The sequence below is a fragment of the Scardinius erythrophthalmus genome, assembly GCF_964197995.2.
Source record: "Scardinius erythrophthalmus genome assembly, chromosome: 3".
NCBI classification, from domain to species: domain Eukaryota; kingdom Metazoa; phylum Chordata; class Actinopteri; order Cypriniformes; family Leuciscidae; genus Scardinius; species Scardinius erythrophthalmus.
In genome coordinates, this window is record NC_138223.1 from 41011318 (window position 1) to 41026683 (window position 15366).

General features: G+C 40.5%; 1 protein-coding gene across 1 annotated transcript; it reads right to left on the bottom strand.

The window, feature by feature from the left end:
* Nucleotides 1-2553: 2553 nt before the first annotated feature.
* On the bottom strand, nt 2554-14706 carry spred2a (sprouty related EVH1 domain containing 2a). Its single transcript, XM_081362480.1, has 6 exons — nt 14287-14706; nt 7972-8155; nt 7722-7890; nt 7578-7642; nt 5085-5234; nt 2554-4016 (listed from the first exon to the last, which is right to left on the bottom strand). Exons 1-6 carry the CDS (start codon nt 14310-14312, stop codon nt 3327-3329), a joined length of 1284 nt encoding a protein of 427 aa, XP_081218606.1. The 5' UTR covers nt 14313-14706; the 3' UTR covers nt 2554-3326.
* Between the last annotated feature and the right edge of the window lie 660 nt (nt 14707-15366).

The window sequence follows — 15366 nt, forward strand, 5'->3', positions numbered from 1 at the left end:
GGCTGTTGCCGAAATTTAAAGTTCGGTGGATAGGGGGAGCGGAGCGGAGAGAAGTGGCGCGGGCGCGCTGCTCATTCGCGGAGTGTCGCACTCTACCCCATGATGCAGAGCCGGCTGAGAATAAAAGTTGCCGCACACAGCAGCGCCAATGAGAAGGACTTTTTTTCTTTCGAAATTGATACTATTTTTTATAATAAAGAGCAAAAAATAATTACCTGTTATGTCCTCCATTGTATAACTTTATGTCTACATATTTAGGAACAGATATTGGGTTCTGCCCAAAGTCAAGCAACATAAAAGTAACGTAATAGTAACGAGTAACGTAAAAAGTTACTTTCCAAATGGGGTAACTAAGTAAAGTAACGGATTACTTTTTTAAAAAGTAACGAGTAACGAGCAAACACTACTTTTTAAAAGTAACTTCCCCAACACTGTACTCTACTTATTAGAAATAACCACATTATTGGTGCACATGCAAACGTAGTCAATGTTTTTACATTAATATTCTCCATAGGCATTTAAAAAAAGTTCAATGAACAATTTTCAGACTGCGTTTCCACCGTTATCATCATAGCAAATTTAGTAAAGGTTTTCATTTTTAAACATTTAAAGTCCCCCTGTGGTGAAAATACAGCGTTTAATGTTGTTTATATGTCTATGTGGTGTTTTTAATACAAACCATGTGTAAATTCATAAGTCGACACCACTGAGTATTTTCTCCTTAAAACTGCAGTGAATCAAAGACAGTCTCAAAAACACGGTTTGAAATCGCTGGTGTTTCTGACGTCACACACTACCTTGTAACCAATCAGATCAACGTGTGATCGTCAACCAGTGGATCTCTGAGCTGGTGTGAGTGAGTGGAGGCGGGGCTCATTTGCATATTCATAGAACCGTGTATACCAAATGAGGCAAGGGTGTAGAGTTACATTCAAGCTATTTTAAGGCCTGCCGATTTTTTTTCCAAGAAAAAAATGGTTAAATGATGAGTTTTAAGGGATAAAATGATTGGCTACAGGGGGACTTTAAAACACATTAATAACGCTATATATCGCAACATTACCTTGTCAGTAAATAACAAAAAAACAACAACGAATTAACGCTGCTGTGAAGGATACATACGTGAGGGTTTCTAATACAACGTCTTTCTCTCTTCTGACCAACATAATCAATCTCTCGATATTTGTTCTCTCTTTTGGAAAGCCGTGGAAACTCTTTCCTGGGTTTTTCTTTTGCTATTAGAGCAAATGGAAATACAACAGTTATATTTGCAGTCGTCTCCCGTTCACCGCCAAAGAAGTTTACCCAACATAGAGTTTTAATGTCTGTGCACATACATATAGAGATATAAAACCCATGTCATTTTAATATAAGAACAAGTATATTTATATTCAATATATTTTTATTGATATATTTGTTACAAAATATTCAAATATATACAAATATATAAATAGTTTGAGGGTTGGGAAACAGTTGAAATGACACCGACTTGTGACTTTTATATTAGCATACCAACATTTAACAATCTCCGAGCTTGAGAAGCATTAATGTCGTCGCTAAAAAGTCCGATTTTACCTCTGAAACTGTCGTGCTCCATGGAGCGACCGACAAATGATCTGGATGTGCGTAGCATGAAGGACTGGTCGTGACAAAATGTTACCTCCTTTTGTAATTGAAGCAATCAGATGTCAAAAGAAGGAAATAACAGCGTGACGTAACATGAATGATGTGGAGATGGACAGAAGGGGTGAGACGGCACTGGCTGATTCAGGCACTTTCTTTTAATCTCAGAGTGTTCAGGAGCATCAGACAGACAGAGAACTCACTCTCCTGGACACCAATAAAAAAATAAAACTGCTCCTCTTTTGTCACGCATCAGATAGTACTACTGCAAAAGCTTTTCACAGGAAGAGGGGGGAGAGATAGATGACAGACAAGAGATAGAGAGACAAATAGGACATAAAACATCAGGATCACAGTCGTCATGACAACGCTGTCACAGTCCACTGATTGGCTGGATGTTGTTTTTGAAGGATTCTGCTGATAGGCCAGCAACTGGAACTATATTTTCGAGAACTTCACAACAACTTTGCACAGTGTTCAGATGGTTGTTTTTCCTTGTTTGTTAGTTTAACTAGTTTGTGTTGTGCTTAAGACAAAGGCAGAGAAAAAAGACATCTTGTTTTTCGTCCTGTAGGAGGGGGTACATCGATTTTGAGGCTGGTTTTCAAAACATCGACAACAGGCACATACACCTCACGAAACCTCATAAGAACACGGGACGTCCCGACTCATATCTCACCCCAAAAAATTCACTTTTTGAACACAAACCCCATTTTTAGGTATTTAAATTGTGACATGATTGTCATGATAATCAAGCACGCTATTTCATTACAGTAGTGCAACAACAACCTTACTCTCATTACTGGAATACGAAAAAATGTGAAGTATTTTTACGCAATGGTAGTATTTGGTGTACTCTTCCCTCTTGTCTTGTCATAAAAAAAAACAAAATAATGACAAAAATATTACCGTACTGAGATTTTTTTTTTTGGTGCATCACGGTAATGGCAAACATGCTTAATTGTCATGAAATTAATGCTAAAAGGTCCAAATAAAGCACGTTTTCTTTCGATTTTGGGGTAAAATATGACCTGCACGTGTTTTCTTGAGATTCACCCACACACTTGCTTTACACTTGCGCAGCGATGTGTTTGCCATCAGTTTGCGCATTGCAAATTAATATTGGCAATTTGGCAAAATGTCATTTCCCACGTCCATTCTGACCTCACACACACACACACACACACACACACACACACATACACGAGATCTACCGTCCTACAGGTCAGCTATTTTGGATTCCTCTGGGTTTGTCTCATCTAGACGGAGTGGATCACAGTAGAAGAGAAGCCTCTGACTGAAGAAGACACTATAACGAAAGGCTGACGCGGGAGAGAAAAATCAAATCAAACCAACATGTTAAAACACAGACGAGACGGAAGGCAGATAATTCAAAACCTTCGAAGCAGATGAGCATAAAAATATAAAGTACCTGGATTTATATATTTATATCTACATATATTTATATATACTTTTCATATATATCGTGTAGTCTTTTAAATGGAAGCTGAGGGTTACTCTTTTAAAAACAAAGAAAAATACAAACCAGGACACAGCTGTCCAGTACAATTAAATTGAGAAAACAAAACATAAAAATGGGAGGGGAAAAACTTAAATGCAGCCACAAGTTCGTTCTTCCACTTTTCATTAGCATTTCCCGCTGTAGTTTCCCCCAGCTGCTGGTGTGCTAGCATGTTTCCCGCTCATCCCGCGGCTTTGTGCTTGCCGCCGCAGCAGTGGCACGCGACGCCACAGTGGTAACACGCTCGCAACGGCGCGTAACAGCACATGCAGGGCGCTAGCAGCGACAGTCCCAGGAGTGCTAGCCAGCGCAGGCAGAAGCGCTCTTCGCTGGCGTCGCAGGAACAGGGGTCCGAATAGTCGCCCTCGGGGTCCGACATGCAATGGTAGAGCAGGCTGTCCGCGCACCACATGAAGCTAACCCGACGAATGCACGTCTGCACGGGGTCCGGGGCCTCCTGACAGCGCCCGCGCCTGTTTTCGGCCGGACTGAACATGTTTTGACAGTACACGCACCGTAAGCGCTCTCTGCTGTCCTCCACGCGACGCGGCAGCCATTTAGCAGTTAGCGGTCGCGGCTGACCGGTGACCACGCCTCCGCCGATGCCCGTTTTGCTGTCGCGGGTAGTGTGTCCGTCCCCACTGAGTGGGTAAGAGTAAGTGTAGTCGTGTTTGGGAGGTTCGATCTTGGCGAGGTGAACGTAAGCGTCCGTGGCGTCCGATCGCAGAGGTTTGCCCCGCGTGGCTGTGGTGGCGTGCCGATAGTCCTCGTAGCCCGTTAGCCAAGAGCGCTCGCGTGGGTTGATCCGGACGATTTCCTCGTCCTCCTCGTGAAACCGTACGTGACGGGAACATGGGAACATGGGCACCGTCTGAATGGCACAAACATAGAGAATGTTTAGAGAGTTTAACACGAGCTGGATTTAGATATAAGAAGAATGAAATGGAGCGGGAATGGTCGATCTTGAACACATTAAACACACAAAAATTTCATATCACATATTTACACCACTTATCAAAAAAAGAATGAAACCACACTAAAACAAAAGATGCAAAGTGATGCCTTTTGTGACTTAATTATGTCATTACTCTTTAACTCTTTCCCCTCCATTGACGGAATTTTCCGTCTTTCCGTGTTTTCACTGTTATACGGTAGGGGGCGCTATTACGCATCTTCTGAAAGAGTAGAGAATCTCTTGACCAAAACAGATGCGAAGAAGATCCAGAAACAAGTGATATCATTTGTAAGCATATGCATATGTAAAATAACGCGATCATAGACATTAAACAGCATATAAATCAAAACTGCCTAATGTTACTGAATAAAATGTCGACCCAGGACGAGCTATAGGACTGTGCAAGCTTTGGGGGTGTTGATGGGCCGATCTGAATCCGACCCAGACGTCGTCTTTTTTCTCAGAAAATTATTTTCTCAGCCTTTTGCTCAAAATGCTGCTTTTTTTTAATGAAACTTACATTCAATGAATTTTATGTTCATAAAAAAGAATGCATGAAGCTAGAATAAAACTTTTTTTTTTTTTGGTAAAAAAAGCGCTGGCGGGAAAGAGTTAAAAGTATCAAACGTAGTTCTTTTTCTTCAGTTGACCCAAAAGTGAACGAAGTGAGAAAGAGTGAGAAAAAACTCATTTTAGCCAAGTTTAACTCATAACTAAATATTAAAAATTATTATTTTTTAATATAAAACTGTATAATAATACATTTTTCATATATTATTGTAAAATAAGTAAAATATTTTTAATACATAATTTTTTTTTAAATTATAAAACAAAATTGTGAAAGTCTGGCTGACTGAACAGTTTACTGCCCCTAGTGTCTTAAGAATATACTGCAAGTAAAGACTCAAAGTGCAGGAATACAGTACCTTATGATGACATAACTTGAGTAAATGTTGCACAAACAGATGATTCATACAAACTCACCTGTTCCAGGTAGAAACGGTCAGAGTGCCTGTGCTGGTCATAGAGATGTCCCAGAATGCAGTGGTGGGGCTCAGAGAAGCTGATGGGTGCGAGCGTCTGCATGGACGTCTCTCTCTTCTGAGAAGAGTTCGACGAGCTGTCTGTGGCATTCTGAAGGACACACAGAGAGAGCAACAATAGAAATTGTTTCCCAATTTGAGCATGTTGGCAGGATCATGGTGACTAGACACAAACCGAAAGACTCCCTTGAATGAGGGTTACACGAGGTGTACTTTTCGTTGAATTTTTTTTTCGTTGGGGGGGGGGGGGGGTCAAACATTTAAAAGCATCAAATCATCAAGAACTTCAAATTTAACTTTCACCATGCAGAACGTGTCTGTGTACAAAAGCATTTAAAACGCTCCACAGCAACACTGCACAGGTCATGCTGCTTGTCCTTTGACCCCGTGTCTGGGTGTGTGAGGTTTGTGTAAATGAAGTGCTTGAGAACTATCATCAGCACTATTATCTCTGACCTTCAACCCCTGAAATCCACACTGTCTCCTTCCTGTGACTCTTCCTGAAGCCTGGAGTCTGAGTTTAGAGCCAGCAGAGTGAGTGTGTGTGTGTGTGTGTGTGTGTGTGTGTGTGTGTGTGTGTGTGTGTGTGTGTGTGTGTGTGTGTGTGTGTGTGTGCGAGCATCTGCTTTAAGAGTTGACAGAGAGCCACAGGGCCATCAATAACTCAAGAGTACGTGTGTGCGTGTGTGTGTGTGTGAGAGAGAGAGAGAGAGATGATTACAAACACAGCTCGCCTCTCTTAAGTCATCTGGCTCCTTTCTACTGCAAAGACTGAAATCTACACTACACTGTAAAAGACTTTTGTTAAATTTACAGCAAAAATCTGGCAGCGGCAGCATCAGGGTCACACGTGACACTAAAATAATGCAATAAACATCAACTACACAACATAATGTAACATAAACTCCCCAGTATACATAAACCGAGTACATAAGAAAAGAAAATATAAGCAAATGTGATGCGTCTTTTTGAACTTCTGGGAAAATTCTTTAACGGTTTAACCAGAAATTATATGGTCTTATAAAAGGAAACTTGTTTTTTTTTTTGTTTTTTTTTACATAAAAGAACATCTATTGTCTTGTTAAATATTGTAAATGTTAATTTTACTTCCACATTTTTTACATAATTTTACTGTAAAAATACATGGGTCATTTTGTTAAATCTAAATGTTCACCATAAATAATAAGGATTTAAAAAAAAACAAAAAAAAAAACATTTGCAATCTCGTTAAATTTATAAGATAATTTATACTATTCACTTTATAATTTAGTTGTAATTTTAAAAAAAAAAAAAAATTTTACCGTAAAGTGCATGTATTGCCTTGTTAATTATAATACACAATAATATAATTATTTATATTAAAAAATATAGTTAATTTAGATAGATAGAGACGGAACAAAATTCCTTATTCCTTATGACTATAAAAATAGATAGATAGATAGATCTATGTAAGTGTCTTGAGTGTATATGGGAGTGTGAATGTACAAACATACTAAGTACATACAGAGTTGTGTGCATAATGTCTGGATGGAAATGTATTTGTGGCTGTGCTAATTATCACTTTAGACTTTACCTCAGAGGGAATTAGACATCCAACAGCTGCTGCCCATTCTAAACCTACAGCACACATCCCATCTCTCTCTCTCTCTAAACTTAGGAGCGACTGACTACTCTGATTAGTAATAATCAGTGTCTGGCTGGGCTTGTATGAATAGCAGTGAGTCATAAACTTCTAAAGTTAGCGATTAGAGAAACACCACTGCGAGCGACCGTGGCAAACGCACCTAAAGCCTGAAGTCAGAGCAAAAGAAAAACACATTCATGTTTCTTCACTCTGAATAACCTTGGGCTCTTGAATGCATGCGTGCGTGTTAAATGGACTCTTGTATCCGAAGGCTTTGTTGTGGCATTGTTGTGTTGAATTAAGAGCAATAGGAGGACAAAGGGAGCAAAGGTCACTTCCTGAGCACAGCTCACACACAAACACACACACAAAACCATTCATCAGAAAAATGATGGCAAGTGATCCATTAATAGCATCTATTCTCAGAGGTTGGGTAGATAAATGAATAGAAAAAAGAAGATAATACCCTGTTGATATGTTGAACATTCACGATTATTCACAATGCTTTTGCTGGAGAGTGTTAAGCAATGCCAAGATGTAAGAAAGATATGTTTTACAAGCCGCTGATTAGGCTGATAAGACTGATTTCTATGAATCATTTTGAAATCTCTGAATGAATCACTTCCTAACTTGAATCACTTTCATCACTCGAAATCGTGCACAGAAGCACGACATTTGTCATGTTAAAACAACACGTGCCCTTTATTACTATGGATTACCGAAGTGGAGTGTAAAAATGAAAATGATCCTCTGATTAAAAAAGAAATAATTGAGGGCAAATGCAAGACTCTAGTCGGACTGTTCACTCACCGTGAAAACATCATCGTCCCCCAGTTCGGCTTCATTCTGCAGGGTGGAGGAAGAAGTAGTGGAGCCTGGAGAAAAAGCAAGACTCGTGTTATAATCTCAGTCAGAACTGGACACGATGTCTCAGGCGTTCCTCATCTCGCTCACCCTCCGTCAGGTCCTCGATGGCCTTCCTCACGCCGCGGTCGAACGCTCTGGCGTCAGCGGGGCTCTGGAACGACAGGCCGCACTTCCTGTTGTCCACTCGCCAGTGATGGAAAGTGGGCGTGGCTTTCGTGTAGACCAGATCTTTCTTCAGAAAGCACTGCAGGATCACCTGCTCAACACAGAGAAAGCCAAAGATGTTAGGCGCGAGGAATCCGATTTTTGAACCGTACTATGCGGTCGGCTCTCTAACCTGCTTGTCTTTGAGTCTCTCGCCAAAGATGAGGAAGCCGTTGCGTCCCAGGATCTCCAGGTCAGCTGGGACCACCTTACAGACGCCCACTCGACTGAGACCTCCGCCCTCCTGAGCCAGCCAACCCCCGCTAGACTCATCCCTCGTCATTACCACAGCTTTCACTCGCACTATGTAACTGTCACTGCAGGGAGAGACGGAGGAACTTCAATGGCACATAAGAATGATTCCAGGAAGAAATGTAGTTTAAAACACACAAATGCAAATGTTGGTTTGGTTACACACATTTTGTTTCCATTTTCAATGAAAAATGTGATTTAATGACTACAAATGCCAAGCGGTGTAACAAGCAAGACATAAAAAACATTTTCCTTACACCTTGATGTGTAATCATTATACATTTAAACTTTTTTAACGTGAGAAAAATGTTAAAGAAAAAATATTTTTACTGAAATTTTTAATCATGAACCAATTTGTTCTTGGGGTTTTTGCATTTGAAAGGTCAAATTGTCAGAAATATTCTAAGATACTACATATTTAAAATAATAATGTATAAATATATAAACAGCCACAAATATTTCAAATATATTTATAAGTCTACATATAAATATTTATTAATATGCAGATTTTTGGAGCTTATTGAGCTTACAGTAAAGCATCTAACGTAAGCAGCCTGATTGGGCCCAGACTTGACTCATAATGATGACATCATAATCCGTTCGGGAAGATGCATGAGCTTACAAATGACAGCTCTGCATTGCAAATAAGGTGTACAGAAATCTCGAAGAGGATGATGTTCGTTATGCTAATGAGATTTTCGGTCGTTGTTTAAAGACAGTGATACGCCTTTTGCAGAGATATGATAATGCCATCCGGAATTCTGAACCACAAATATGACAGACGGTTTAACAAATGCAAAACTTGGGATCAGGATTTCTCAGAATGTGATTTACATACTGACTGCGGTAGAGCATGGGAACTTCGATTACAGCCTCATCTTTACCTCATATTAATGGTGGAATTAACCCGCCAGTCGACATCAGAACAGCTGATATATACTACCTCAACTTTCATTCACAGCTCATGTTTAAAAAATCATTTTGTCTAAAAATAAAACAAATTCGGCGCACATTAAGCCATTAGACGTCTAGTCGGACGTTCATGGTGTTATTTTGATTGCTTGTCAATTTTATTACTTATATTTTCAGTTTCAGGACTGAGATATGAACATTTTGGCCGATAACCGATAATTCTTTACATTTGAAAGCCGATAACCGATAAATTGGCAGATAAATCCAAATCCAAGTTTTGTATATTTTTTGAGAGCCTGATTTCAAAAACAAAACTCTCACAATTGAAAGCCATGACCCAATCACACCATTATAATGATGATATAATTTTCTGTAGCCTATATGACAGACTGGCGCTGCACATGTTGCACTTTACTGTATTTTTCTTTTTTGAAGTGATTCCAATCATATTGCAAGCAATTCAAATCCATCATGAATAGTGCGAATCTGAGCCGATGAACAATAAAACATAGACAGCCAATCAGAATCCATCCTGCTGTAACGAGCTCGAGCATTTAAAATGCCAGACGAGCACGCGCTTAGAATAAACAGAACGATATCGCTAATATAGTTAACTTTATAGTTATCATTCTTGGTGTGAACAGGCCTTAAGCCTCTTCTCTTAACATAGGCCTATGCTTTTTTATTTATCACCAAGTTAGCTAAAGGAAATATGTAAAAGAATGGAAACGACAACAATGCTCGATCAAGAAAACACAAATTGACTTTACAAATAGCAATACAAAAACTCACAGAAATGGAGCCTCATTTGTAATTTTGTCAATCACAACATGGCAATTTTCTCCAGCACTGAACACAGTCAGGAAGGAGCAGTAATCATGGTGTGGAGAGCATTTAAAGGCCGTTTACACAGGAACTTGCGTTAAAAACAGGACATCGCCATGGAACATTTGTTGAGAAATCAGTGTAAACGGCACGAGTTCATTTCCTCCTTATCTGAGCCTGTAAAATAGGTCTGTAAAAAATCTTTAGGTTTGTGTCCACATTAACAGATAAAATGGGTTTAATTCTTATAATACTGCAATGTATCACCTTTGTTACTGTATCGCAATATATCGTATTGTAACCCCTGTATCGTATCGCCAGATTCTTCACACAGCCCTGGTGTACAACAATACAATGACACACGCAGCTGCCAAAGCAACCATTGTCTCCCACACACTGAACAACATACAAAGGAAGAATGTTTCATTCCGATCATCTTCCACTCTTTAAAACTCAATTCCCGTCACAGTGCTGCTGTCTCTTCATTCTGCATTTCACTACCCTACCACTTCCTGGCTCGCAAATCAATCCTTATCCTTACCGTAAATCCATCAGAACAGTTCATCTGGACTGACTTTACCTCAAAGTCACTCTCTCTTCCCCTCTTAGATATTATTGACCCATAATGGTGCTGCATATAGGTCATGCTGGGTTGATCAATATAGATTGCATTCCTCCCCTCCCAAACGGCCCAGAGGCTGGAGAGGGCATCCGGGTCTGAGGTCTGGGCGCCAGCCAGTTCCCGTGAGCACGAACACACACCTTCAGGCTACAGTCATTACCAATGGGGAGCCACTGGTTTGCTCAGCACGTTTTTGAGGGACTCGCATTCCTCTCCAAAAAAAAGACAAACAAACACCAGCATTCCAGGGTTTTCAGAAAACTCTAAAGTGTTTAACATTCTAACGGAATAGTTCAACCGAAACAAAAAATCGTATCATCATTTACTCACTCTCATGTCATTCTGAAGTAGGAATAATAGTACAAGGTTGTAAAGACATGAGTAAATGATGATAATTTTTAAGTCCTTTTCAGCTCCCTATGATATTTATACATTTTCAGTCACAATGAACCTGAATTATCCAGTTCATTTTGAAAAATGGAGCTTGTGTGAGAGCGAGAGCAGATATGCATTGTGGTGATACAAGGCCTAATGGCCAAGAGGTCATTTGCAATAACACACAGGAAGTAGCGAGAACAGCGCTACAGTACTAGGGACAGTGACCTATTTAGTCAATATCAGTCAGGCAAACTCAAAATACATAAAGCAGGCAACGCTCACCAATGGTTTCGGGTAAAAATGTAGCACGACGTAGCTTTTTATAATAAAACTGCTTAAAAGGCGATATATACAATTCAATCTCCTGAAACAACACTTTTAAAAAGTAAAAATATTAAATAAATTGGTAGACAATTTTCCACCACTCCAGTTCTTGTGACAAATGTTTGGTATGTTGAAACAGTGGCCCCGAAAAGACCCGATTTAGACCCTTAATGCCTGCTACAATCCTATAAGATCATTACAAATCACACTGTACAACATGGATCTAATAAACTTGGGTACGACATGTAGACTGTACGACGATGACACCGATTGAATCGTAGGCTACGACGCAAGTTAGTATAGAAGAATAAAACGTCATCAGCATGCGCTTATTGTAAACAAATAGACCAAGATGAATCGCATTTTAGCAATTGTGTTTTTATGTGCACTGAGAAAAGATGAGAAAGTGAAAGAGGAGAATATGGACACAGTCATGGCTTGGGAAAAGAGGCCAACTTGACATATGCCATTTTGCAAATGGAGCTTGAGGTAAGTGGTTTTAAGTTTTAGTGCCTTGTCATGTTGCATGTTTATTGGCTAGTCAGTAGAGATAGGTCGTAGCAGCAAACACACTGTGAGATGATTATCATGCTAAACTTCTGACACTGTCAGAAAATTATCGCAGGCTATCTTTGGTTGCAAGGCCGAGACAACGGCCGTCTTTGAATCTCTCTCACTGTGCGACGTAGAGCCAACGCTGAGGAACCACAACCACAGAAATCACCACGATTGATCATCTTTCGTCTGGGACAGCCCAAAATCATACAATGTATACCAGGCATAGGTCACAAATAAACAATGCATGAGATAACAATATATCAAAACAACTGAGAAAAGAAAGATACACTTTTCAAGCATTTCACAAACAAGAATGTTGTTTCAAAAATGGTTCAATTAAATAAAAAGCATTGGACACTTTGTGGGGTCAGTCAAATCAGCGAAAAAGCCTAGCAAAACCTTGTGCAATGGCCCAGATATATGGCCTATGTTTCAAAACTTGCAAGACATGAAACTCCAATGTGTGATAGGCTACCTGGGGCCATAACGGTTTAGACTACACAAAAAGAGAGATATGCCTATTAAGTAAAAGAGAAAGATTTCCCTGCAGTGAAATGAATTGTGCAAAGTAATCCATTCATTATTGGCACGTCATGAGAATCAAACAATCGAGGGGCGTGACAGCAAAGTTACGCTTCACCGCTTCACCCTCCTCTTTCACTTCCGCCGGATCTTTCTTTAATCCTCTCACCATTGTTTCCCTTCACAATCATTCCGTGCCTTCTCAGAAACCTCCTCCCATTTTGGAGTAGCCTGTAGCCCTCCCCTCCGCCGATAAAAGTCAACATTTCACAACCCCGGGCTATTATATGGGCCTTTACATCCCAGTGTGACACACGTATTTACTCAAACGGGTGTGAGTGTGCCATAAATTAAAATAAGAGAAATTCCCCACCAGCTTCGGGGTTACGCTCTTGCGATACATGATGTCCAGGAGAGGAAATGCAACTTGAGTTCAAGCAATAAAAATGATAAATGTAACTTGCACAACCAATTCCTACTAGGTTTAGGATGGTCGTTGATTATAAATTTATGTTGTATTGTTTTAGCAGTCAAATTGCGCTAGTTCGCGAACAAACATCGCCTTGAGGTAACCATACTAAGCAAAAAAAAAAAAAAAAAAAACCCTTGGTGTTAGGCTACTTTTAATATATTTGACGGTTAGCTGTGTGACCTGAGGGCAAACAAAAAGTAAATGTTTTTAACAAATTTCAACAATCAGGCACACATAGCTTACGTTAGTTAGCTACGTCAATTTGATTATCATAATTAATTCAAGAACAAAATGTTACCTCCATGTTTTCAACTGGCGTTACAACACCAGGAGTAGGAAAATTATAGGCTAACAAAAGCACTCTTTGTAGGCTACTGACATTAATATTCACCGGTTAAGGAAAAGTAATAGATATACTTTAAATTCAAGTAGACACATATGGGAATATTAAATTCTGAGTAATGCAAAAAAAGAGTTACAGACGTTGAAACGATGTTACACCTCAGTCTCCTCTAAATAGTATTCCTTAGGGATATTAAAAGTACGACTCTCATTGACTTAACGATGAACGTTCACATAATCGTTTGATCAAAACGGATGGCGGGACAAAAGACCAAATAAACATCGCCTTGTTAATACAGATTGAGTGTAGGCTACGTTACAGAAGTTTTTAAGCCCCTAAAGAGCTCACGGAGTTAACGAGCCATTTAACACGGCCCTAATGCTATTAACGAGACTTTGATCGTCCGAGTCAAACTACCGTGGAAAAAAGATACGAGTGTTTATGTTGTGCAGAAGAATGTGGCAAAAAAAAAAAATCCCAAACTAACTAAAACAGCCTACTTGCTAAACAGTCTACTGGTATGTCAACCGATATGCGCTGCATTCATAACGTGTTTATTCGCGTTTGTTTGTTTCTTGCAAATGGAAGACACGGCCTGATTAAATTCAACATTTAAAAAGCACATATAGGCCTATATATGGCATATAGGGCCTGTTTTAACATCAGGACAGCTCTGAGGCGCTCTCTCTGCTGCGCGCGCCCCCGCCTGTATTTTTATGAATGAAGGACAGTATGCAAATGAGAGCGATTCACGAAAAAGAAATGGCGGATATAGCATGTCAGACCACCACAAAGAAAGACACCAAGAACGGCCGCCCTGAGAGCTTATACGCGCTCATTGCTCTAGCATTGTGTGTTTATAAACTTGTCAGTCGTCAGTTTGCTTCCTCGGAGCGGAAATTCGTCTTTAGGGTCGAGGTGATATAAGGAATTCAGTAAAGGATCCCTCCACAAAATGTTTCCGCTCGAGCCCCTCCTCCTCCTCCTCCTCCCCCCCCCCCCCGTTCTCGGTTTGAGACCAGAGCCCTGCAGCAGGGGCCCAGCACTCAAAATCTCTTTGACACTGCATTGTTTCTTAGTAATAACATCTCCAACAACGTCCCTCTCAGAAGCGCATGCATGCACGAGTTCCCTGCATTTGACTGACCCCTCGTTCAGCTCGGGGAACACATTCTTGGACACAGGATAAGATTTCCATTCGTGTCCACATGCGTCGTTTTCTTAAAAAGTGAATACTCACTCGTCTGGGTGCGATTCCTCAGTCATTTTCCCCCTCGTTTCACCTACAATAAAAATAATATCCCACCGCGGGCGCGCAGCGTTCGGGCTTCATGTTGTCTCGATTTTCCACCTCGCCTTTTTTTTTTTAAAGTCCAGTGCATCAACGAGTTTCCCCCAAATCCGTTTCAGCGTTCCTTATTTTCGTTCTTCCTCCGCGCACTGCACTGTCTATCCGTCAAGGTTTGCAATGCATCTGCTTAAAGATCCAGGAATCCTCGCGTTATGCAACATCCCGATGGCTATATCGATGATTGTTCGCGTCGCGTCGCGTTCTGCCGTGGCTGAAGCCTGCGCGCTGGTCTCGAAGAGGAGCCCCCATCTCTCACTACTCCATGTTGGATTGTGTAGTCAGCAGCAGCAGGCGAGCGCCGCCGACACTGGAGGAGGGGGGGAGGTGGGGGGTGGGGGGGAGCTTGCGGAAGCAATGACGTCACACAGGAACGACTGCAGCCCGTTTTGGACTGAGGGATCTCCAGTGTGACGGGTTTGTGCCAACGTCCCGCCACCTAGTGCCTCCTCTCGCCCTAATCTGTTGGTTGCTCGGGGTTGTTATTTCCCCTGTAGTAATAAAGTTCACGAGAACACACATTTCTGTGTTCTGTCACTGCTCGAAGTCCAGTTTGCTGGTTTCTAACTGGTCTACACACTTACAAATAAAGGTTAGACAAGGCAATAGAAGTGCCATTTTTGGTTACTTTCTTCCCGTAAACTTTCGGTAACACTTTATTTGACAGCGTCCTTGTTACACATGTTACGTGTAGTTACTAGGCTATAAATTATGCATAATTACATGCAGCCAACCCCTTTTCCTAACCCTAACCCTATAGTAAGTAGCCTACATGTGGTTAGTTATTATTACTCAGTAAATGTATAATTCCACTGTGACACAGACACCTTTAAATAAAGGGTTACACTATTTTAAGGTGTCTTTGTTACATTGTAACTATACATTTAAGTACTGAGTAATATTAAGTAACAACATGTACTTACTATAGGATTAGGTTTGGTTTAGTTGCATGTAATTATGCATAATTTTTAC

Coding starts and splice junctions, on each gene's coding strand:
- spred2a (XM_081362480.1), bottom strand. CDS start 14,312: ATGACTGAGGAATCGCACCCAGACGA. Junction 7,891..7,971: donor AGAGACTCAAAGACAAGCAG/GTTAGAGAGCCG, acceptor TGTGTTGAGCAG/GTGATCCTGCAGTGCTTTCT. Junction 7,643..7,721: donor CATCGAGGACCTGACGGAGG/GTGAGCGAGATG, acceptor CTTTTTCTCCAG/GCTCCACTACTTCTTCCTCC.